This window comes from Nilaparvata lugens, chromosome X (genome assembly GCF_014356525.2).
Source record: "Nilaparvata lugens isolate BPH chromosome X, ASM1435652v1, whole genome shotgun sequence".
NCBI lineage: Eukaryota > Metazoa > Arthropoda > Insecta > Hemiptera > Delphacidae > Nilaparvata > Nilaparvata lugens.
In genome coordinates this window covers 8,387,329-8,413,923 of record NC_052518.1, presented here as the reverse complement: position 1 = coordinate 8,413,923, position 26,595 = coordinate 8,387,329, and the positions used below count along the sequence as shown (strand labels likewise).

The window sequence follows — 26,595 nt, the reverse complement described above, 5'->3', positions numbered from 1 at the left end:
CCACTTCAATAAAATTTTCACATTACAAAAGCATCTTATAAGAGCAGTACTGGGTAAAACACGACGATACCCAAGCAAGAAACTTTTCGAAGAATTAAACGTACCCACTCTTAGACAGATGTACGTAACGATGATTGTTTTGCACTTGAATAAAAATAGAAGTAATCTAGAGATTAGGAATATACCTTATCAAACACCACTCATTTTTCTCCAGTTCATCCATCCACAATTTATTCTATGCTGTATTTCTACATCAAGCCCTCAATCCCTCTTATCTTATCTAATCTCTCTTATCTCCATCTCCATCTTAGCTAATATCCAATACTTTAAGTAATTATTCTCACAAAATAATGTCCGTGCAAACTAGACAACGCCATTTTCTAGGCCCTTGACGCTTGACGCTCAGACGCTTGACGCTCAGACGTTTGACTCTCAGACGTTTCCTGTGTGTATCATGAATGCTCTGACCACGTCACGCTCCGCTCCGCTTTCAATGTGGTTGTACCCTTAGCTTAGTTGTTAATACCACTATATTTGTTCAGAATACATTCAAATTGCAGAACCAGAATGGCAACACTTCCCACATCTTCAGCTGAAAAGATGTTGATTGTTTCGTTCAAGGAACAGGAAATTCAATTTATGTTATGTGCTAAGATTGTAAGAGAGAAGTAAAATAAAAAGTGTTAGTGGGAATTGATGGATAAATGAATAGGTTTGTAAATGGAAAATTACACTGTAAATGATGTTACACTGAAATTAAACTTGGGAGTGATGGTGGATAGACATTTAAAGTGGGATTCTCATATGAATTACCTATCTTCTAAACTTAATTTCTCATTTATAGCTTCTACAAAATAAAACATTTGAAAGATTGAAAGTAAAATAGCGAGTGGATTTTTTGTCTTAAGGAATTTAAGTAGATTAAATAATAAGCCTCTATTGAAGTTGGTCTATCATTGCTTGGTGGAGTCACATATTACATATTCAGTGGCCCTATGGGGAGCTAGAGAGAGTAACCTTCAGCAAATTTTCATTTGTCAAAAGAAAGCATTGCGCACTATGTTGAGGTTGCATCCACAAACACATTGTAGGGACTATTTTATTGAAATGGAGATTCTCAGTGTTCCCTGTCTCTATATTTTGGAAATGTGTGTATATATTAGAAGGTGTTCACTACAGACTATTAATAAGACGCATGAATATAATACACGGCATAAGAGTACCTTCTCGGAATATCATAGATTGACTTTGTATGAAGAAAAACCCAGTTATATTGGTAGAAAGATTTACCAAGTACTACCAATTCGGTTGCGGGAAATATTAACGATAAAAGAGTTTAAACGAAGTTTGAAATTATTTCTAAAGGAGGAGTGCTTTTATAGTCTGAAGGACTATTTTGATTACTGTCATAGAGTCAAAGACAAATAGTAATTATATACTAGATATAAATTTCATGAAAAATTAATGGTGTCTCGCTTTTGCTAGCACTTTGACTTGTCTGACGCCGTTGAGGCCAACCAGACGTAATATCTATCTATCTATCTAAGACCTTGATGTGATAAGATTAATTTATTTTGCGTATGCCCACTCGCTGTTTCAATATGCGATTGAAGCTTTGGGTGGTGCATATGATTGTCACTTCAATAACATTTTCACATTACAAAAGCATCTTATAAGAGCAGTCAGTACTGGGTAAACCAAGACGATACCCAAGCAGGAAACTTTTCGAAGAATTAAACGTACCCACTCTTAGACAGATGTACGTAACGATGATTGTTTTGCACTTGAATAAAAATAGAAGTAATCTAGAGATTAGGAATATACCTTATCAAACACGACCAGGATCATCAAATAATTTCAATATCATCTTGGTGAAATTAGTGGTTTGCAGACACCAACTCACCTATCTTTGCAATACATTTTCAAACAAAATTCCGATAAAATTCATTAATTCAAAGATTACTAAAGCACTTATCAGGGAAATAAATGTATGGGTTGAGCAGAATATATATTATGCTTCAATAACTAAATTTTAATATATAAATTGATGTTTCATTTGATTTTTAAATGCCTTTCATTCTTTTATATTATTTTTGAAAATTGATTACAAGCACTTGGATGTTAGTAAGCACTAAATTGTAGAAAAGAGTAAAGTCATTCGTTTTATTACTCAGAAAGATGCACTCTTTTTAATTAATTTATTCTATATATTTTCTTGTATTTTTCTTTATTCATTTTCATTTAGAAGAGTAATTGTATTTGATTTGTTTTATCACCTAGTGGATATAATGTTAACACGAAATTACTTCATATTTTTTCTTCATCATTGTATTATTTATTAGAATTACTATTAGTAGGCTACTTTTTATTTTCATTTATCTTGTCTTCTTGTTTTTTTTCATTCTTTTGCTTTCTACTGTTCTACGAACTCAGGGTTACTGGGAAGGTAGAGAGTTACTGGGAAGGATATTTTTAATATTCTTTCCAAAGAGTGGACATTGTCCAATATATCCAAAGCATTGTCCAAATACAGTAATACATTGTCCAAGGGATATGTCCAAAGCTCCGCCAATTTATGTAGATGCATCACAATATTATCTTGTATAGTTATTCCAAATTGATTTTCTTTTTATATCATTGTACAGTTCAATAATTATTATCTTAGTTTATGCTATGTAAATTCATCTAAAACTTTGCTGTATTGTAAGCTATTGTATGAGTGTATAAGCCAGTATATATTGTAATCTACATAAATAAAGTACTCAATCAATCAATCAAACTCACAACTAGCGCACAAGTCTTATTTTGCTGGCTTTGCCAAAGATTTATTATAATTTACATTTTGTCTTATGTATCTTGTATTTTGGCGAAAATAAATATTCTATTCTATTCTATAAATCAAATTCTAGCCTTCTTAAAAATATATTAATGATGAATTCAGGTTGGTAGCCTACTAGTGATTGTATCTTTCTTTATTCCATCTTCATTCCCACTAACATTTTTCATTTTACTTGCCATTTACAACCCCAGCACAAAAACTAAAATTGAATTTCCTGTTCCTCAAACGATAGCAATCAGCATCAGTTCTGCTGGAGATGTGGCAGGTGTTGCCATGAAACCTGGTTCTTTAAGGCTGTGCAAAGGCTAAAAATAAACTTTCTATTGGTGATATTTTCCAAAGTTTTTCGATTTGTATATCATCAAGCTATTAAAATGTCAAAATTTTATATTAAGCTAATACATTATGTATATAATATTAATAAGATCATTATTTATTATTATAACATTTTTATACACTGAAGATAACTTATAGCCTATGCAGGTTCTATTATTCGAATTACTGTATAATCTTGTTGTGTATAATATTATTACATGTATTTTAATATAAATTGAAAGAATAAGACGTTTATGTTGTCAATACCACTATATTTCTTCAACGTTAAGGCTGTGCAAAGGCTATAAATAAACTTTTTATTGGTGATATTTTCCAAAGTTTTTCGATTTGTATATCATCAAGCTATTAAAATGAAAAAGTTTTCTCAAGCAAACATTTTTTTTCTTTTGATCATTACTTTTTGAGATATGAGCGACTGAAGTTTGAATTTTTGGGACAGAACATTTCAAATTTGGTGTGATATAAATCCATGAGACTTAGAGGATAGATTCTTCATGGTATTGTTGATCTAGTAAAACAAAAATTTTCTGAAAATGACAATTTTTGGAAAAGTTATCCAATAACTTTTAGTTGAGCTATTTTTGGTTATTTTTAGTAAATTGAATAACTATCTTCAAAATTGATATTTTCAGAAAATTTTTGTTTCACTAGATCAACAATACCATGAAGAATCTCATGGATTTATCTCTTACCGAATTTGAAATGTTCTGTCCCAAACATTTAAACTTTAGGCGCTCATATCTCAAAAAGTAATGATCAGAAAAAAAATGTTTTCCCGAGAAAACTTTTTCATTTTGATAGCTTGATGATATACAAATCAAAAAACTTTGAAAAATATCACGAGTAAAAAGTTTATTTTTAGCCTTAACTTTGAAGAAATATAGTGGTATTGACAACATCAACGTTTTATTCTTTCAATTTATTTTAAAACACATATCAATACACAACAAGATTATACAGTAATTTCGAATAATAAAACCTGCATAGAGTAGATATAAGTTATCTTCAGTGTATAAAAATGTTATAAGAATATAATGATCTTATTAATATTATATTACATTATGTATTAGCTTAATATAAAATTTTGACTCTGGTTGATCAATCTATCCATAATCATCAGTATAAATGTTCTTTTTAAATTGAAAAAAAAAATTATCTGAGATATGTTATTGTATCGATAGTCTAATCTTATCCTGTTACACACAATAAATCAAGAACTGCTCCCGCACACAGATTATAAACACTTAATTCATTTCCACTATGAACTGCCGGAAACATAAAATCTTCATTGAAAAGAGAATTAGGAAAATATTTTATATTGGGAGAATAAGGATGATGAGTAGGCCTATTTAATTCTATTAAATATGAGGTGATTTTATGAGGGCCTCAGCACCCCGCCATCCAACACGCATAACCCACTCAACAATTCTGCGCATAAAAATGCAACAGTATCTCGGCCTGATCCAGCCTCCACTATTTCTGGAGGAAGATTAAATAAATAAATAATTTTATTTCCATCATAAGTTTCATTTGACATTCATTTTAAGTTTTGGAAATTATATGACCACTTTGACAAGTTGTGTGGTCATTGTTAGTAATGCATTTAATTGCAATTACTATACTCTGTCCAAACTGGCATGAGCGCTGAAAGATTAAGCCGACACTCGCTCCCCCACGCGCAGGCACACACCCTGCGCCATTGATATACTATGCATACTACGTAGTATACAGATAGACAGATCGTCCCTTCACTCACACACACACAAAAGGAGACTGCGATTGTGTGTGTGAGTAGTAGGAGGGTCGGCCTAATCCTTCAGAGCTCATGCCAATTTGGACAGAGTATAAATACTTGTTAAGACATATAGATTTTTTTGGAGTTCAGTTCATCACTTTACAGACATTTTAGCGCACGACGTCTGTAGCATTCTGTAAACTTTAATTACTATTCCTAATAAGCCAAGATAACCAGCAAGAAGTAAACAATTAAATATAACAAGACAACATACGTGATTAGTTCTCCGTGCAGCACAATGATATACAAACATACAATTAACAAAAAATAAAGCTGCATACAAAAACAATACATAAACTGAAAAACTACTGGATTCATGAATTTCTAATCAACATAATCGTCGCCAAATAAACAGTAATAAAAACTTTCAAACCGGGTTAATTTCACAGTTCTATATGTACATTTTAACATTGAAAAATTTGATGTGAATAGACACCACCATAATTATGCAACAAGAAATGAAAATAGCTTAAGAGTTCATAGGTATCAGCACAGTACATCTCAAAAACTAAATCCCTATATAGCTGTGAAACTTAATAATTATTTGCCTGCCACTATAAGATCTTTATGTAAAAGCGCTTTCAAGTTGAAAGTAAAGGAAGCTTTAATAGGAAAAACCCCATATAAAATAGCCGACTATTTTTCAATAAACTGGAAAATGTATAAACTGGAAAATGTATGTACTGTATAATTAATATTATAAATGATATAATTATAAGTAGTTGATAAGTGATTGGGAAAGATAATTGATACCTTATTTAGAGTGTAATGGATGTATTTAAACTTTTTAAAAATGATAATCTGTGCTTGTTGTTGCAGACTCATGTTGCCTTGTATTATTAACTACAGTTACCAACCATGACGTTGTCTATAATGCGGAAATATTCTGTGACAATAAAGATATTTATTTATTATTAGAATATCAACATCCGTTTTTAGATTTCCATACATCCACTGAAAAATATAGGCCAATATGGATTTTGCCTTTGCAGACTGATGCTGATTATAGGATTATGTAATTTTGACATTGTTTGAAATCTGGTTACGTGACTGTTCCCTGAAAAATTTGTGTTTATTACTGAATATGAAAATTAATTTTTACAATAAAATCTGCATAAATAGTCATCACTTTGAAATAAATGGTATATGTTGGTTGGGAAACGATGGTTTTTTTTGTAAAATAGTTTTTAATATTATTCTTCAATGTTGTTTTCCATCACTAACTGCTTATTAGTGATTTGAGTGTAATATTTGTGTTTTCTATCCAGTTTCTCAACCTTCAAAAATCAAAATTATTCTTAGTTTCTGTTGTTTTTGAGTGAAAAAGAATTAAATTTCAGCTAAGTGGAATCATAACCTCATTTCGGACTTTTAAATTATTATCTAAATTTGGGAGAGAAATAGTACAAGGAGTATCCTTAGTTTTTCTCTCCCATGCAGTGCTTCTTGTAAAAATTAGAATAATAGAATAAATAAAGCTTATTATTAAATTTCTTTAAAATATTAACCACTGGACGATGGACATCAGACTCCATACAAACATGCATGTTAGATTCTGTCACTATTATTTTATATTCATGAAAATTTAATAAATTAAATAAAATAAATTTAATAAAATAGTTTTTAATATTATTCTTCAATGTTGTTTTACATTACTAACTGCTTATTATTAAATTACTTCATAATATTAACCTCTGGACAACCGACATCAGTCTCCATACAAACACGCTAGATTGTTAGATTCTGTCACTGCTATTTTATATTCATGAAAATTTAATAAATTTGTATATTTTTGTTGAAATATTTCAGATGAAGAGGAAGATAAAATCGCTGTGAATTGTGACGAAGAGTACTATTCAGCAATTACTTCAATCAAAAAACGCCAGTCGGAAGATATGCCTGTGAAACTGTACGTTACAATGGATGAAATTCAACCTGAGGGTAAGTATTAACATCCACGTTGGAACTGGTAGCACTCCTAATCATTGCCTTCAATAGAATAGAATAGAATATGTTAATCCACCAATAAATACAATTTAATGTACATTAGGTGTCGTCAAGAATAAAATCCCATAAAACTACTGAGCCATTTCATAAAATAGTTATTTGTGCAACTAGTGCGCAAAGTGACAGTTTGCTGCACCGAAAGAAACGTTTACGCACGAGCCGTAGGCGAGGGCGGAATGGTTTCTTGAGTGCAGCAGAGGAACTTTGCGCACGTATTTCACATTAAATTTTTCCTACAGTTACCATTGAATATGAGAAGTGGTTGATTATGGGTAAAATGATGGCTGAAATCCATCAAATGTTTGTCTGTATAATTTTGTTATTAATAACAACTTTAATTCATTTTAAACTTGATAATCCAATTAAAAATTAATAATCGATCATTTATTCGAATTAAAAATTAATATAATCCAATTAATTTGATAATTTCGAGTAAATCTTAATTCCTAAATAATTTTTCAACCAATCAATCTATGAATGAAAAAAATATTATTTGAAATAATGAATAATTGATAATATTCAAAATGTATAATTCAATGAGTTCTCATTTTTATTTATTTGAAAATCAGAACAAATATAGATAGAACAAATTCGCATTCAAAATACATGTCAACAGCTGATTAGGATGGCTGCAAGATAATACACAAAGTATTAAGAGTACGCAAAGTAATACTTTGCGCACTAGAGCGGAAAAGTGATTCTTTGCGTTCTGTAATCAGTGCAGGAATGTTCACTTTTCAAGGTAACTGTAGGAAAATATATTATCATCACACAAAATAAGTATTCACTACATCGACGGGCAAATTGAAAAATTCCTCTACATTATATAATGGGTTCTCTGTTAGCAGCTTTTTAACAGATTCCTGCTCTACACGAGAAATAATACGGTTGAATAGATATCTAAGCTTCCGGGATCCTCTCCTATTAAGATGCAACCCATCTCGCCCAATGTCCCTATCGAAAACCCAACAATTAGGATCTACAAATATTGTGCAATCAGACTGTGCACAATGCCATTCAATGACACCATTTATTGCATCAATATACCTCATGTCTATGCAGTAAACCGCTCACCACCAGCGTAGCTGTTATGGAATGTATTCCTAGCCATTCTAATTAGAGCTTTCATTTTAATGCCCAGGTCGTCTGGAGTTATTGTATTCCAAGCATCATTAGTCCCTACATTCAGCAAAACCACATTATAAACATCCTTATATAATTTTAAAGAGCTCTTCAAATCGTCAATACCAATTCCCGGTGAGCTCACAATACATGCATTATCATTCAAAAAATTGTCAGATTTCAGGTGTTTAATCATGGAATCCCCTATAATGAGGCTCTTGAATGCTTTCCTATTTTCGTGTGCGGAATACCCTGACATTCCCCCGCAATGACTGGATATTCCCTCTGTATTCTCAACATTATCATTTATCAGCTGTTTTTCATCCTTCTGATACGACTCAGCTAAAGTGTTCAGACTTATGATTTTACCCTGTAACACTAAGTTGTCCATCTCCAATGTCCTTATGACAATCATCATTAGCCAATGCTGAAAATGGAATGAAAATTGAAGTGTTTTTAAGTGGAGATCGTTTGAATAACATCACATCAATAACATAACAAAAAAATCTGGTGTGGTACACTCACACAACTTTCCTTGCTCATGGAACTGTAAGCCCCATTCTTAAACGAGAATAATTTAGGGGAATAACAATACATAATGACGATTGGCGGCAACATATTTGAAACTACGATCAGACTTCTGTATATGTGTATATATAATTGTTTTCAAAGTACTTTTTCCTTTGTGTAGCTGATAAATAAGTATAGAGGGTATGAATTTGAAAAAAATCGGTCAAGTCATTTTTGAGAAAATCGTGACAAACGTGGTTTTTTAGTGATTATCCGCCATTTTTCTCAAGAATATTACGGAGCTCCTGCAATTTTCCCAGAAATGAGACTCATGTCAGTTGATAGGGCTTATAAATAGCTATCCATGGTATAAATTTGAAGAAAATCGGTCAAGTCATTTTTGAGAAAATCGTGAAAAACATGGTTTTTTAGTAACTATCCGCCATTTTGAATTGAATTTCTTATTGTCGGATCCTCATGATATAAGGACCTTAAGTTTAAAATTTCAAGGTTGATCAGGAATGGAGTTATCGTGTTCACAGACACACACACACACACACACACACACACACACACACACACACACACACACACACACACACAAATCATGTGTTGGACTCAGGGGACCTTGAAACGTATAGAAAACTTGAAATTAGGGTACCTTAATTTTTTTGGAGCCTGGAGTAGTTATTAATGAAGCTGATGCCTCACGGTCCTATGTGGTGAACTCCAATAGCGGAAGAATATTAAGGAGAAATGAGAGGTTTTAAGAAGAAGAAGATAAAATCAAAGGAAAGGTTGAAAAAGAAAATGTTCGAGAAAGTAAAGTTCGGGGAAGGTGTTCGGATATCATGTGATGTTATTCAATCACATGATAACTGTTTGATTTATAATAAGTTGTTTACTCAGTTTAGTTCTTTTTATCTACGTGAATAAAGAAGGTTTCATCAAATTATTAAGATATTTTAAACAGAGATGTAAGTTCAATAGCTGAGCTGAAGTTGGATAAGGGTTGAAACATAGTGGAGCGCCAAAGCTAGAGGTAGGTATCAGAGAAGGTATTACTGATAATGTATCACTTATTAACTAATGAACTGATTAGCTTGCAATTCTACAGAAAGATTCTGAATCTAACGAGGATGGATGTAGGTTTATTTTCATTTTTATTAATAAAATTATTTTAATTAAATTATTGAAACAAATCTTTTCAATTTGTGATTCAAAATTCATGCCCAACCAAAAATTCAAACTCCAACCTATCTAGACACAAGGCTTGATTGGATTCAAATCAAAAACTTGTAGCCTTATAATAGTTACTAAACTTCTCTAGTGTCTTATTATGTATTTTATAAATTTGTGATTTATATTGAATATATGTAGAATTGTGACAATGCAGAAATTCTTCACATGTTGTAAATAATATTGTAAACGAATGAAATTACAAATAAATTATCACTCTACTCAAACGTTCGATAAAAGATCGTATGAACAAATTCGATGTGTATGAAGTTGCCGCTTTGATCACATGCGCAACTGTATTCACGACCACTGAACGACCACTACACGATGTCGTGTTTAGTCGAGACAAGAGACGACCACTACACGACATCCGTACGATAAAAATCGTTGATATTTTTATCAAACGATAAAAAATCGTTTGATAAATGAAATTAAAAAGAAATCATTTGAATTTGAACATAGATTTATCCAAGTGAATCGACGGCGTGATTGGCTGCACGCGTGACTCATGATTAAAAGGTTGTGTGTTCCGGACCGATCAAATTCATTTTCTTGGCTGAGAATTTTCTACTCTGATAAAGATTATTCATGTACTTTTGACAAAATAATAAGTAATTATTCTTTTTTATGTTTTGGACATAAGTAGATTGTATTTTACAACACAATATTTTCCCCAGTGCAAAGCACGGGTGACATTACCTGCTAGTCAATTATAAAGCAGTTCATATCATGGTGAGAACCTTTTTTACTTTCCTTGTCCTACTACCATAGGTAAGGAAAGTATTGCTTTCCAAAAAAAATTAAGGTACCCCAATTTCAAGTTTTCTATACGTTTCAAGGTCCCCTGAGTCCAAAAACATGATTTTTGGGTATTGGTCTGTGTGTGTGTATGTGTGTGTATGTATGTGTGTGTGTGTGTGTATGTGTGTGTGTGTGTATGTGTGTGTGTGTGTATGTCTGTGAACACGATAACTCCATTCTAATTAACCGATCGACTTGAAATTTTAAACTTAAGGTCCCTATACCATGAGCACCCGACAATAAGAAATTCAATAAAATTCAATTCAAGATGGCGGAAAAAATGGCGGATAATTACTAAAAAACCATGTTTTTCACGTTTTTCTCGAAAATGGCTCTAACGATTTTCTTCAAATTTATATCATGGATAGCTATTTATAAGCCCTATCAACTAGCATAAGTTTCATTTCTGGGAAAATTTCAGGAGCTCTGTAATATTCTTGAGAAAAATGGCGGATAATGACTAAAAATCCATGTTTTTCACCGTTTTCTCGAAAACTGCTCTAACGATTTACTTCAAATTCATACCATGGATAGATATTCATAAGCACTATCAACTGGCATGAGTCTCATTTCTGGGAAAATTCCATGAGCTCCGTAATATTCTTGAGAAAAATGGCGGATAATTACTAAAAAACCATGTTTTTCACGTTTTTCTCGAAAACGGCTCTAACGATTTTCTTCAAATTCAAGCCATGGGTAGCTATTCATAATTCCTATCAAATGACATGAGTTTTTTCCTTGGAAAATTGCAGGAGCTCCGTAATATTCTTGAGAAAAATGGCGGATAATTACTAAAAAACCATGTTTTTCACGATTTTTTCAAAATAACTTGACCGATTTTTTTCAAATTCATACTCTGTATAGTTATTTATCAGCTCTATTAACTGGCATGAGTCTCCTTTCTGGGAAACTAATGGGGGGTCCACCCCATCCTTGAGAAATGAACTTTGTAACCTCCTTCTCGTGCATGAGGTAGGTAGGTAGAGCAGTTCATAAAAAGAACACATAGTCGAGATATTTCATCTGTAGAACAGCTGTTTTGACGACTTTAAAAAAGTGTCGACTAAAAAAATCATTGAATTTCACAATTTAGACAAAGGAAAAAGTACTCTGAAAACAATTATATATACACATATACAAAAGTCTGATCGTAGTTTCGAATATGAGCAAGGAAAGTTGTGTGAGTGTACCACACCAGATTTTTCTTATTGAGAGAAAATGTGATCAAAGACAATAATTGTCATAGGAACCTGATTGCTTACCCAATTCATAGGCACACATTCATGGAAAAACTCCCTTTTTCGCCAAAATGAGATGATACAATAAACTACCAGCAGCCATTACAGACATAAATTCGGTATTTTTTTAAAAAAGCAGTCAGAAAATTTCTAATTGAAAAAACCTTGTACTCCATTTCAAAATTTTCATTAAGTAGAATAAATATATAGACATTATAAACAATTATTTTGTGAGGCATTCTAAGTATAATCATGCATTTTTTTATTATTATTTTCACTTGACAATACTGTATAGTAATTATATAGCAATTCAGATTTATAGTAATACTGATAGGTCACCAGTCATATGAGTGAAACTTAAAAACTTGATGTAATGTGACAATGAATATTAAAATAAATTAATTAATTAGAGATCTAGGGTATAAGATATTAATTTTATAATTATCTGAGCTTGGTTTCAATATTTAGTAACCGGCTACAACAAGGTTTTGATATTTAATCTTTCCTTTGGATGGATTCAGTTCTTTGTTGAAAGGTTTTATCGTAAACTGCTTAGATAGCAACAATAACCAGATAAACCAGCTTTCCTGCTTAAACTGATCAACGATGTAATAATAACAATTTAATTTCGAGAGATAAACAATTTCATTATTGAGTTGTACTCGATGATATCTGTTGAATGGAAATAATTCCCACACAATCTTTATCGCTAGACAAGAATTTGCTTGAATAGAATATTAGACGCAGCAGATACCTTCAGTGTTCAGTGTACGGCTAGACGTTCATCCAGCAGGACAGAGTAAAGTTGATCGTGAAAGATGTCGAACTTTTCTAGAAAGCATACAAGTAAGTTTTTTAGCTAGCGTATTATTGTTCTGATATTGTTCCTTTGTTGATTTAATTCAAAATTCATTTCATTTTTTGAGTAAATACAACTGTTTTAATTAATAAAAACAATATGAAAACCTGTAGTACCCTTTATTATCTAATATTACAACGACAAGTTTCGACCATAACTTAGGTCATTTTCAAGTTGAAATGTGGAAAATAAATAAAAAAAGTTGATACTATTATAAATAGTATTAATCATAGTATGAACTTGTTTATTTATTTTCCACATTTCAACTTGAAAATGACCCAAGTTATGGTCGAAGCTAGTTTCGACAAGTTACAAGTTACAACGACAAGTTTCGACCATAACTTAGGTCATTTTCAAGTTGAAATGTGGAGAATAAATGAAAAAAATTGATACTATATTATATTTGATACTATTATAAATGGTATTAATCATATTAAATAGTATGAACTTGTTATTTATTGAAGTTTTTCGGTTTATCATTTGATAGTTTGTTACCTTGTGAGACCGGACTCCCCGGTTATAACTTGTTTATTTATTTTCCACCTTTCAACTTGAAAATGACCTAAGTTATGGTCGAAGCTAGTCGTTGTAATATTTTAAGTAATAAAGGGTACTATAAGTTTTCATATTGTTTTTATTAATTTGTAAAACGTAGCCCATTCAAGCGAAGTGTTTTTAACTGTTTTAATCCATCTTTGAATAACGATTTCAGTTAAAACTCACATGAAGAAGTAAACGACTGAGAAATTGCATTTCAGTGCTGTACGTGATGTGTTTATAACAAAACGACCCTAGAAAATTAGCTGTTGATTTATTTTTTATTGAATTTCTAAAAGACCTCGCTGTCGGCGAGTTTAATAAATAAATTTATTTGATCAGGCAATAACATGTCGAGGTTCCCAAGGCCTCACATCTCCTTTATTTCAAAAGTGTTTTGTTTTCCTTGGCCCAACATTTTTCAATTTTTCGCCTTTTCCAATTAGAGAATTTAAAAAAGCAAGAATGAAGTTTTTGAATGGCTTTTAACATTGACACCTTCAACAATTATTGTTCTGATATTGTTTATTTAATTCAATATCCATTTCATTTTTTGAGTTAATACAACTGTTTTAATCCATCTTTGAGTAACGATTTCAGTTAAAACTTTGATGAAGAAATAAACGACTGAGAAATCGCTTTTCAATGCTGTACTTGATGTTCAATATTCGTTGTCGGTTATCCATCTTGTTTTGACTGGAACTATTATAACTATAATACTTGTTTTGACTGGAACTACTATTGTATTCTTGTATAACTTTGAAGAGAAAAAAGCACTCACATTCTTTGTTGTAGCGAGGACTGTTTCGTGCTGATATTGCATATTCTCAAGCCAAACAGAAACACTGATTTTCGCCACGGCTGTCGCCATACCAAAGAATGTGTGTGTTTTTTTCACTTTAAAGTTATATATAATAATACAGTAGTATAATTATTGAGAGATTGTTTGATATTATTTGATGATACTAGATGCTTTTAATTCAATTTGTAAATTCTATGCTTAACGCATGCAATAATGATGATAGAAATAGAGCAAATTGATAATAAATTATGGAATAGTTTAAATTTTCATATTAATTCAGGCGAAACTGTGTGAATGAAACATCCCAAAAACCGTTCTTCTCTAAATGTTCCCACTTGCAAACGAATTAGTTGTACCAATTCAGCAAGTGATACTTTTGTTTTGTCAGGGTAAATATTTTATTCAATCCAGTATTCTTTAATATGTGGAATTGTATTATTTATTTTTTCGGTTCTGGATATATTCTATGTGATTTGATTTATTATTGTTTTGGCAAAATAAAACTGATTTGATTGATTGATTATCAATGATTTGTTACAGAAACCAATTATTGATGAGCATTAACTTCAATGTTCATATTTATTATTTGTTATTTTGTATTCTATGACATTATTGTACTTGAGTTGAAAATTGGCTTAACCGTTGGAAATCAAATAAATAAATGTATACTAGTAGCTCTGTGAACAGTAGACTTCACGCAGTTTTCTCATTCACAAGTATCTGATGTCACCTGTTCTAGTTTATTCACTTGAATCACAATTCACAGCTGAATAATAATTTACATTTAAAAACTGTTATTTGTTTTCTCCTAGATCAAAAACTCACTTATGTTAATAAACTCAGTTCACGTTTGAATTTGTATCCCATATGATGATTTATCCAGTTTCGTGATAATCTTTCCATCTGATAAAAATATTTCTCAACTATTTTAAAATTTTTTTTTTTGAATCAAGAATATTATAATTTCTTCGGCATTATTCAGATCATTTAATCATTTTTTATTTTATTTTCAATCACCTATTAAATTTGTTTTTCAAATGTGAGAATATTGATACTGATGGGCAAGCATCATAAAAAATATTGAAACCCTACCTTAAAGAAATAGACACGGTCAGACATCTGTGTAATGCATGCAATGAATAACCCAGTTGTTAGCTGATTGATTATGAATAATTCTATAGTCTGATAATCAGACTCTGATTGATCCTATATTCAAAGTAGATGATATAAATAATGATATCAGAGTATGGAGGAATTCCTTTTCTTTTCATATTATCCTTAAAATGCAAAATTTCAAAAAACCTTGTGTATACATCGACGCGCAGTTGAAAAAGGAATATTCCTGCCAAATCTCATCGAATTCTATCAACGCGTTTGGCCGTAATCGCGTTACATACAGACAGACAAAAGCAAACCTCACTACGTTCGGTCAATTTAACATTTTATAGTCTAATAGAGATTCAAGTTTCTTCTATCTAATCTAAATGGCTTCTTAGTTTTCCTTTTTCGACAAAATATCACTACAAAATCAAGCAATGATTGTGATAAGATATGACGGGATTCAAAAATTAATAATATACACTTTGAATACAATAACTTCAATGTTATTAATATGGAATTTACAAAGAGTTATTTTAGCTTTTGGAGCCGTCATGTAATTTATCTAAGAAATGTTTTTTGTTTTGATGTTAATCTTAGATTTTTATTAGTTTCAGAGGTGACCACTAGCGTGGAAGGGGAGGGAACTCCTGCTAAGGTCAGCCGTAATGCGTCAGAAGAGTTGAAACCCATGGATTCAGATCCTAGTGTTGTCAATAACGAAGGTATGTTGACGCAAACTTATAATTTTCTCATGCTTAATAGGTTTCTTTATTTACACTATACTCTTTATTCCTCTTGACTCTGGTTGATTATTATTTATTGAACAAGCATACTGTTCAATTTTATTATAGTGTTCATACAGTTATTTTATTTTTTTCATTATACAGTTCATTTTTTTGACTTGAGTCGTTGTTCGTTTGAATGTTTGTTCGACGTTAACTTTTGAATGCTTTCATCAATTAATTTGAAATTATTTATTCATGAACATGTACAAATACATTTGAATAGTGTTAAGGTAGGCTAGCCTATACAAATACTAAAAAATCAATTGTTAACTCAAATAATCAAATAATAGTCAATCTTCAACACATGTTCTTTGAACCATTATACAGATCTAGTTCGTTAGCCAACGAAATTGACTCAGTCCTTCTTCTTTTTGAGGATACCTCAGAATAACAAGCATATAAGAAAGATTTGTAGAATAATTTGTGATAATCAGCTGACAGCTTGATTATTAATTTATTGCATGCAGATGTCAGTTGGATTATTAATTGCATGCAATGCAAAATTGAACTATTTCTCTCAATTTTCTTTTGAATAGCTGCCACAATATAAGCGGCATTTTGAGCGTGTTATTCCAGTTGATTACAGAAATTCTAGTATCAAGTGGATGCAATATATATGTTGAATGAAAAAGACTAAGAAATTGTCAAAAAACCACTGATTTCTGAATTTTCAATATGAATAATTACCACAATATCAACTTCTCAACTACACAAAAAGCAATATATATGTATTCAAATGAGTTTTATGATTTTCTTTTTAATAATGGCGGTCAGACAAACTTATTTTCCCCTGACCAAAAACTACATAACATCTTGAAGAAATTGAAAAAATATAGTGTATATGTAGACATTTGAGACTCATGAGCTTTATATGTGTTGTGTATCTGCCATACGCTAAATAAATAAATAAATAATAATGATTTTTATAATTTTTTTCGAATGCTACCGGCATATTATGTGATTATATGTATGAATTTGTACAAATAACAAATACATGATCTTTAATATCAACTTGTAAAATATGCATGCTAATGCAAGAAGTAAGTTATCTTATTGTTTTTCTTTTTATGTAATGTTTTTTGGATATAAATTTCATTTCATCTCATTTGAATTTGAATACCATTAGTGAAATTTAGTGTCACCTACTAAGTATAAATGATTGGATAATAATATTTTTGATCAAGTTGGTAGAGTGAATATTGATGTTGTGGAACTTTTCCATAATTGAAGAGACTTGAAATTTTGTCTAAAAATCCACTTTATTTAAATAAAAATTATTATTTCATAGGAGCATGCTTTAGCGTGTGCTCACACATCATCCTCCTCCTGTGAAATAATCATTTTTATTAAATTAAAGTGGATTTTTTGACATTTCAAATCTTTTCAATAATATTTTTAGTTCTATGAATATTACATTAATTTATTATTGCCAAAATTTAACAACGTAACAAAACAAAGGTTGATAAATCAAACACTTATCACAAGAAAATAAAATAAAATTAACTACCCAGAACTTAAAATTGTTTCAGGCACACCCTGATACATTTGTATTCTGTATTTAATGTAGTAATTTGTTTTGTAAGGCAATTCAATTTGATTTGAAAAGTTTTTCAGCCACTGGCTCAGCCTTAATTAATACAGATAGAATATTCATTCCTTTTACAATATTGCAATGCTGAAATGTATATTCCTTTGAGTTGTTGAGGAGCTATCTTATCTTATCTATCAATCTTATTTAATCTATTTTCTTATCAATTTTCAGACGATACAACGATCGGCGAGGAAGCGATTCAAGGCGAGGGTGCAGGCCTCGACAATCCTCGGCCCTCGGGTTCGCTTGCCTCGGGCCCGCTTGCCTCGGACTCGCTTGCCTCGGGCCCACTTGCCTCGGACTCGCTTGCCTCGGGCCCACTTGCTTTGGACTCACTTGCTTCGGGCTCACTTGCCTCGGGCTCGCTTGCCTCTGGCACACATGCCTCGGGCCCGCTTGCCACCGGCCCACTTGCCTCGGGCCCACTTGCCTCGGGCACACTTGCCTCGGGCCCGGTTGCCTCGAGCTCGCTTCAAGGCCTTGTCTGCCACTCATGCTACGACTCGCTTGACGGTCGCCCTTTGTTTAAGTGTGGCACATGTGCCAACATGCAAATGTGTGCCGATTGCGTCAGCAGCAAGAGCCACGAACACGTCATGTTATGGATCCCATCATTGCAGGCGCTGGTTGGTTACTTCATTGATTAACTTCTTAACTTAACTTAACTTGGTAATTACTTAACTTAACTTGGTAATTACTTAACTTAACTTGGTAATTACTTAACTTAACTTGGTAATTACTTAACTTAACTTATTGACACGGTGTTCCACGAAAGGTGTAACAGCCGCATACCATAGATTCTACATTGACTTTGCAACAAAAAATGTCTAGAAATTTTTCTTATATCGACTTTAGTTTTAGAGATTTTAGATTTCGTTATAGATCAATCAATCAATCATTTTATTCAGTAAAATGCATTACAAAATTGGTCCCGCTAAACCTAAAAGATTTTACAGCAGGTGCCTACAAATAATAAAATACATAAATTGAATGAATGCTAACTTTAAAAATAAACTAAGGAAAAAAAATGTTTTTCATGAAACTGGGAGTTTAGGAATTTAAAAAGGAGTATGGGGTATTAGATGAGCTAAGGATGATTAATAGGGTGGTATAGGGTTAATGGGAATTGGAAAAAATGGAAAACTCAAAAATTTCAAATCGTAAAACTAAATTAAATTTAAAATAAAATAAAGTTGATACTCTATAGTAAGTAAGCATCAAAAGATATTAATCTTATTCAGAATTAAGGATAATACTAACTAAAAAATACAATAAGTGATCGGGAGTCTCAAACGTTAATTATCCATCCATATAGTATATGAAAATTATATGATATATTAATATATATTATGAAAAATTAGTCACTCTAAGGCGGCGGTGTTTCACAAATACTAAAATTCATTTTACCAGCAAACTAATATTTTGTAATTATAAAAATAAAAAAAAGCAAAAAATAAATGATTTTTCTCTATCTAGTGAAGACTAAAGTATTGGAGCAGTAGTGTCACAAATGAAAATCATGACAATGATAAGTTGGAAAATATCTTCCTTGGAATAATCAAGGATGATGATAAGGAGCAAATTAAACAGTTTTGGAATAGTGTATTTCAATGATATTTTTCCGTACATATTATTATATCTAGGAATTGAATATACACTGAATGCTCTAAGATTACATTGAGGTATAGGTGCAAATTGTCGGTAAGAATAATTATGTCTGTACATTTTTCGATAGTTTTCAAGATAGGATTTAATATTTCTTTATAGATTTTTGATATTATTCAAAAACGTCAATAACTAGAAAACTATAAGTGAAAATCGAATTCTAAGGATATGGTTGGAAGAGGAAGAAATTTCCAATAAGATTTATATAATTTGTTCCTATGCTTTTTGAACGTTTTAAGAGCGTTCAAACTGTTTATTGGAAATTTCTTTCTCTTCCCTCTCAGTTATTGACGTTTTTTTTCAAATGAAATGGTTTATTAACTAAAATCTTACGAAATATTTTAGGACAAGTTAAGAATTGAATAAGTTACTACTCTAATAAAATAATATCTTTTCTGTACAGGGCTACTTGTAATAAAAATAGAAATAAAAATAAAAATCTTAGTACCCTTTTTGAATTATTTAATCACAACATGTTTCGGACATTGATGCCATTTTCAAGTGGCAAGATATGAAGTAAATCACTTGAAAATGGCATCAATGTCCGAAACATGTTGTGATTAAATACTTCAAAAAGGGTCTAAGATTTTTATTTTTCTTTCTATTTTCACTCTTATAAAGTACAATTCTGGACTTTCTTCGTGAATAAGAGTCATCACATTATGAACTTGAAAATAAGTTAATCTAAAAGTTACACTACGAACAGAGATATTGTAGAATTTCTCCATATTAAGATGAAATGAAAGAGATGTTGTCAGTTAGACATAATATATTTGAGCCAAACTATAGTTTCAGTGCACTTGAAGCAAGATCATCAGTTGTGTGTAATAAAAGTATACCCCAAAAACGCCACTGATGATGATGCCACAAGTGCATTGAAACTATTTAGTTTGACTGTTATAATAAATTATGTGGAACTGACAACATCTCTTTCATTTCACTTTAATAAGTTATTCTACAAAACATTTTAGCCAAAAAACAAAACTGGATAATTCTAACTGACTTTTTAGTCTGAATAAAATAAGTTGTGGCTTGAGCTTCCTGCCGACCAAATGTCGACGTTGCCAGATTTTGTGAAATAGAGAGTCCTTCATGCAAGCCAAAGCGACTGAAAAGGGATATCAATCTCGGGATCCTGGGATCATTTAATGCCAATACCGTGATTAACGGGACTTATACCCAAATATTGTCAATAATATTTATCCAATTTTGATTCAAAATAATTCATATTCGTTGATAAATGCTTAATCGGGATTATTAAAATGTTGTTTTAGTTATTATCTTTGTAATAATATCTGATCAGAAATGTAACGACAGGCAAGACGGCGCTCGTATTCAACCGAGAAATCCAATATAACAAGTTAGAAGTTTAATAATAATATATAAATTTATTTCCTTTAAAAAAATACAATCAAGCAATTAAAACATAAAAACTACAAAATAGGTACAATAGGCTTGTGGAAAAATATGGAATTTAATTCTATTGGAAATTAACCTACTCAACTATGGGAAACCCGTGTACTAGAGTAGGTGTTGTTAGTAGTAATAGATTGTGGGTGGGGGTGCAAACTACAAATACGTTGGGTAAGTGAGCTCACGTATTGTTTGAGATTATGATTTCTATATGATGTCTTCCAGTTGAAATAATCCTGTTCTTAGCGGCAGTTTTGAATCTTGTTGGGTTTTCTATTGACTTGATTTGTGCAGGAAGTAGATTGTGGAGTTTTGGTGCTAGGTGGTTGAAGTGTCGTTGATATACACACATGTAACATGTAACATTATCAAAATTTTGGAATGGAATAGTTTTGGGCTAAGCCTGTTGTTCCTACCCAATCATATTATTTTTTATGATTTGTAATATTGTATCCACGAATAAATAAATAAATAAATATATTGCCTTCCTATAGCCACGTTCGTAATAGGAAGGTTTCTGTTTGTTGTGTTATGACTGTGGTTCCTTTGTTGAAAGCTTTCCGGGTTTTTGTGTAGTCTGCAAATTATTTCCAGTTTATTTTGAATTTCTCAGTATGCAGTAGGCGCTCAGCAATTCTACTACAAACACAAACAAGTCTTATTTTCTTCTTCAATGTTGTTTTCAATCACGAACTGCTTATTATTAAATCACTTTTTGCTATTAGAAAAAACGACTAGCAGTCAGGTAGCTAGTCGTTTTTTCTTATTTTCTGTTTTACTTGAAAGTAGAATGACACCTATTGTTTATTCTCATCATTATAGTTAGATCAGTTCTTATCAGATCAACACAATTCATTTATATTATATCAATCTATGCAATTGAGTAGGTGAACCAGTAAGTATAGAATTTCATTACATTCATTCAATCACATACTATATACTCTTGAGATGAACACAATGAATGATTTGCAATTCATCTTTAATATATTATATTCATTCTTTATTGATTCATGCAATAAGTACATCATCAAAATGATAGGGAGAGAAAAAATAAGGTAACCTTGTGCTATTCCTCTCTCAAATTTAGATAAGTTTACACATAGTCCGAAATAGGTTAAGTCTTGAAGTTGTTCACTTCACAAGATTTTCAGTCCTTGATTATTTTTCACAAATATCATCTATTTTATTGATTGTAGAAAAAGTTCTTGAATCAATAATTATTAGAAATTTAGAGCTTTGTTCAACGATTTATTTATTTATATGTTTTACAAAGAAACACTGATTGGGAGAGAAAAACTAAGGATACTCCTTGTACTATTTCTCTCCCAAATTTAGATAACATTTTAAAAGTCCAAAATGAGGTTATGATTCTACTTTTCTGAAATTTAGTCCATTTTCACTCAAAAACAACGTAAACTAAGATTTTTAAATTTTTACGGTTGAAAACAGAATAAAAAACAAAAATATCACACTCAAATCACCATTAATTGGAAAATTTTTGAGTAATTTTACAAAATTTGGAGCCAAAAAAAAAACACAACTAACTATTCAGCACAGCTGTTTTGATGTGAATTAATTATAATTATTAAAAGATATGGTTGGATTAATCAATGGACTTTATATGCATACTTAATTAAATGATAAAAACTTGTTAATTGAAGGCCCCAAAGAGCTTATAACCAGTTTGGCTGAAAAAGGGATCAAGCTGTCAGATCATTATAAGCTATGTGCTATGTCATTATTAGTAAAATCTGAGTATTGATAGTTGTTTGAATTTATTGAGGTTCTTTTTTGGAATTTTGTGGAGTCCAAAGGATAAAAATTCCTGTATAAAATTGAAAATATTTTCTCTTCTATCAATAATCATCAAAGTTAGAAACTTCTAGCTTGTTACATTGGATTTCTTGGTTGAAATTAATCACTCGAGTACTATCATGAGGCCGCCACAAAATTATAAAATTGAAAATAAAAAAAGTGAAATTCTTCACCATTATTATGTCTGTTGCAAAGCATTGGTTACAAAACCATATCTACAAGAACTTATAAATAAAGTCAAGTCAAGACTTGAAAATGACATTAGTAGCCGAAACATGTCGTGACGAAATAATTTAAAAGGGTACTCAGATTTATATTTGTATTTATATTAAAGTAGCCCTGAAGAATAAATACTAACTTTTCTTTATTGTGATGTAAGGAAACACCCCACAAAGTTTTTGTCTATTTCAAACACACTCTGTAATAAATTTTCAAGCTGCCCTATTGAAATAAATGCATTTCAATATTAATTAACAGTTTTGTCTTGTAATAGATGTACTTTTTTTATTAATTTTGATTACCGATTTTTGGTTTGCAGTCGTCCAGCGGTATCTTCGTAGAGCGGCTAAAGAAGCAGGCTCGTCGTCAAACTGTGACTAGCCGATCCCCCGCCTCAGCACTGATAATGCCACTGGTTGACAACTTTAACTTGTCGCTCTTCCGGGGACTACGGACGAGGATGACGGGGCAGACTGCGATATCATGTGACCGCATCATCAATCGTAAGATGGGGAATGCTGTTGCAGGGCTGACTGCGACAAACTGTGACCTCACCTTCAAACACAATATGAGGCTCGCTGTCAAGGTAGAGAATGCAACAGCCTGTCACCGCCCTGTCAGTTGCATTATGCCGACAGCATGTAACCATACCGTCACTAGCAAGGAGTCCGCTGTGCCAATGGATGCAGCTAAAGGTTAGTTATTGTGAGATTTACGTTATAAAGGCAGTGGAAAATAATGGACTAAAAAGTTGGCAATTCTCTGTTGCTACTGCCTTCTATAGTAGATTCAAGTGACAATCAAGTCATCCCCATATACAGCCCGTCAGGAATAGCATGAGCTCTAAGTTCAAGATGCGCCGTAGCCCGAGAGAGAATTTTAGTGGTGGGGGAAGCATTTGACTCAGTCTCAACTTGACCTCCGTACGGTGCACATCGCTCCGGTTTGCATAGGCCTATCTGTCAAGGCAATAGCATAAGCAGTAGGAAAGGCGACAGTGAGCCTTTCCGTCTCAACAACAAGCTCCAGCCACCTCCCCTCTCTTAGTTTCGAGCGGCCTCCCCACTCTCACTCCATTATCTCTCCTCTCGCGCATCTCACAGCTCATGCTATTCCTGCCTACTAGTACCTGATGTGATACTGATTGTGTATTCTTGTAATGCCAATGCAGCTAATGTGGGGAAAATTCTATTACTCCAGAAAAAAAACTGAGAGTTATGACTGGTTCAGACTACTATGCGCATTGTCGTCCTCTTTTTGAATCACAACAGATTATGACAGTGTTCAGTTTGTATTTTATGCTCCTTTTGATAAAAGTAAAAAATGAGTTGCATACTTTGAAGTGTAGATCAGAAATGCATAGACACGGCACTAGACAGGGTAACTATTTGAATGTTCCCTATGTAAGATTGAGAAAGTTGCAGTTCCATCAATAAGAGCTTTCAATAGATTACCGTTGTGTTCCAGGAATCTGAGTATACCTGTTTTCAAAACAAATGTGAAAAGGATGCTTTTAGAGAACCCACTGTACAGTGTTGGAGAGTTCTTTGATCTCCCTTGTGATATTGTAAATAGTTTCTTCCAAGCTGACTGATATATTTATATAATCACTAGAATTTTTATGTTATATTGATTAATGTTTAAAAGTGTGTTGTAACCTGTATTTGTTATATTGAGATGAATATATGTGAATCCGTGTTATAATCCATATATGTGACATGGCCCACTGTACTATTTCAAGTATTTATCGGCTAATAAATATATTTATATTTCTAATAATCAACTTTATCTCAAATATTTTATCCCTCAAGAAAATATATTTTCTCATGACTTGAATATAGATTCTTTATTGAATCATACAATAAGTACATCATTAAAATGATAGGGAGAGGAAAAATAAGGTAACCTTGTGCTATTCCTCTACCAAATTTAGATAAGGTTACATCTTAATTATACATTATTTTTCTTGCACTAGATCCAGAGTTATTTTTACAGACACCTATAGTTAGTAGGAATAATTTGACTAATTTTTCACAATATCTTGAAAAAATACTATAATATAAAATTTTTATCAACTTTAGTAGCTCTGAAAATGGAGCTAAAATAAGTCAAAATCATAGGTTATTAGAATAAAAATGTGGAGATACTGTCAAATAAAATGTTTAACAAATTTTAATTATTATTAATTTATCGAATAACTTCCATAGATCATTAATAGTTTCAGTGTCAATCTTCACTTCAACCTGACTTGAAAGGTGAGACATGTCATAATGCTCTGGTGGGAGACTGCTTACATTGTTACATGGGAAATTGCTTACATTATTACATGGGTAACTGCATACATTATTAGAGAATCCAGTATCAGGATCTGGTTTGATTTTAATTTTGTGTGGCTCTTCCACTAATTTGGAGCGGGATATCATTTGGGTCCAGCGTTCCTTGATTATATCCTTCATGGTAGCCTGGAATAGCTTTTCACAATTCTTAGGACCGTTTGCACAGTATAGATTGCTAAACTCGATTAAGTTAATCGAGTTTAAGTTAATCTGAAAGTTTAAACTTGAATCGGTTTTCTCAGTGCATTTACTAATCTAGTTTCAGTTAAACTAGTTTAGCGTTAAGTTGGTAATAGAATGTCCTGATTTTTACAGGAAATTTGTTATTTGTTTACAAACCATCAGTAATTTGAGGTTATGTAGCTACTATTTTAGTATTTTCTTGTTCTTGTTCGAAATCCACAGAGTTGTAAGCTGTACGGTTCTAAAAGTGAAAAGCGATCAAGAAATTCTTTAAAAAATTATGTTTAGTTGGCACCAGAAAATATATTTTAGAATGTAAGATAAAGTTATTTTGTTAAGCTTGAATCTACTATGGTCTTCCTCGTTTATTAGAAATCTCTCGAAAGCAATATCTCATTTATGTTTCATTAAAAACATGTTTTCCAATCAAAGACCACTGTTAAAAATTGTCTTATTTTCTATCAAGTGGTTTATTCAATCAATTAATCCCATAAATTTAAATTATTTGTTTTTTTGCCCATTTTTTCTCAGTTTCAAAATTTCTTCGCAGTCATCTTTATCGATCGCATTAAAAACTTCTACTTCTATCAATTCCTCCATTACAATTATTTTTACATTCAAATAATGATTCACTATAACCTAAATTAATAATAATTTATTATCGTCTACAGAAGCATTAAAAACAACCGTCGAAAAATAATTTACTTTAAGCTGTTTCCCCATCAAATCTTTACAGATGTCAAGTTAATCCAAATTATTTGGTTTAAACCCCCTGCTTTGGAGGTTTAAACTTTCCCAGAGTTTAAACTCAATACAGAGATTAAACTAATACTGTGCAAACGGAATTTTAGTTTAAACCAAAAAAATCCAGATTTGGTTTAAGCTTTAGCTTAAACTTACACTGTGCCCACGGCCCTTAGTGGAAGATTCAATGTTGGTCGATTGTTCCCCATTTTTAGACACAGAAGATTTTCTCCCAGTTGTGCTGTTATTAGGTTTATCCACAGCATAAAGTGAGCCGGAGTTTTGGAGGATTTCAGAGAGTCCGAATTTTATGGAAATTACGCATGTGCTTGTATTAATCGTTCTTATCCAGGTAAATACAGGAGCACGGGTCACAGCGAAGACAGTCCTCCATTCTCACTTTCGTCAGACCGATTTTCTTTATTGCTTTTTTATTTTCCGCAGGACTAGTAATGGCCGTAATTTTCTTTTCAATTTCACTGAGATTGATTTTTTGTTCCCTGATTTTCTCCCAAATTAATTTTCAAGTTTTATTAAAGAGAAGTTCAATTTAAACAGTATAATTTTTCATTTAATTTTTAGCATTGTCAGTTCTTTTCATTGGTAAATGAAAACTTAATGTAATTACATTGAAATGAACATTAATGTAAAGAACTGA

General features: G+C 31.7%; 1 protein-coding gene across 2 annotated transcripts in view; it reads left to right on the top strand.

Moving 5' to 3' along the window:
- The window catches only part of LOC111064495, a 49,057-nt gene that overhangs the window by 7,241 nt on the left and 15,221 nt on the right, over positions 1-26,595 (top strand). Inside the window, exons 3-6 of one of the 2 annotated variants that reach the window (XM_039442347.1) lie at positions 6,780-6,911; positions 15,795-15,908; positions 17,734-18,188; positions 22,994-23,369. In XM_039442347.1, the coding sequence (XP_039298281.1) occupies positions 6,780-6,911; positions 15,795-15,908; positions 17,734-18,188; positions 22,994-23,369 (1,077 nt within the window). Of the gene's footprint in view, positions 1-6,779; positions 6,912-12,479; positions 12,734-15,794; positions 15,909-17,733; positions 18,189-22,993; positions 23,370-26,595 lie in introns of those variants that run through there. The other variant, XM_022352232.2, reaches the window with a different exon arrangement.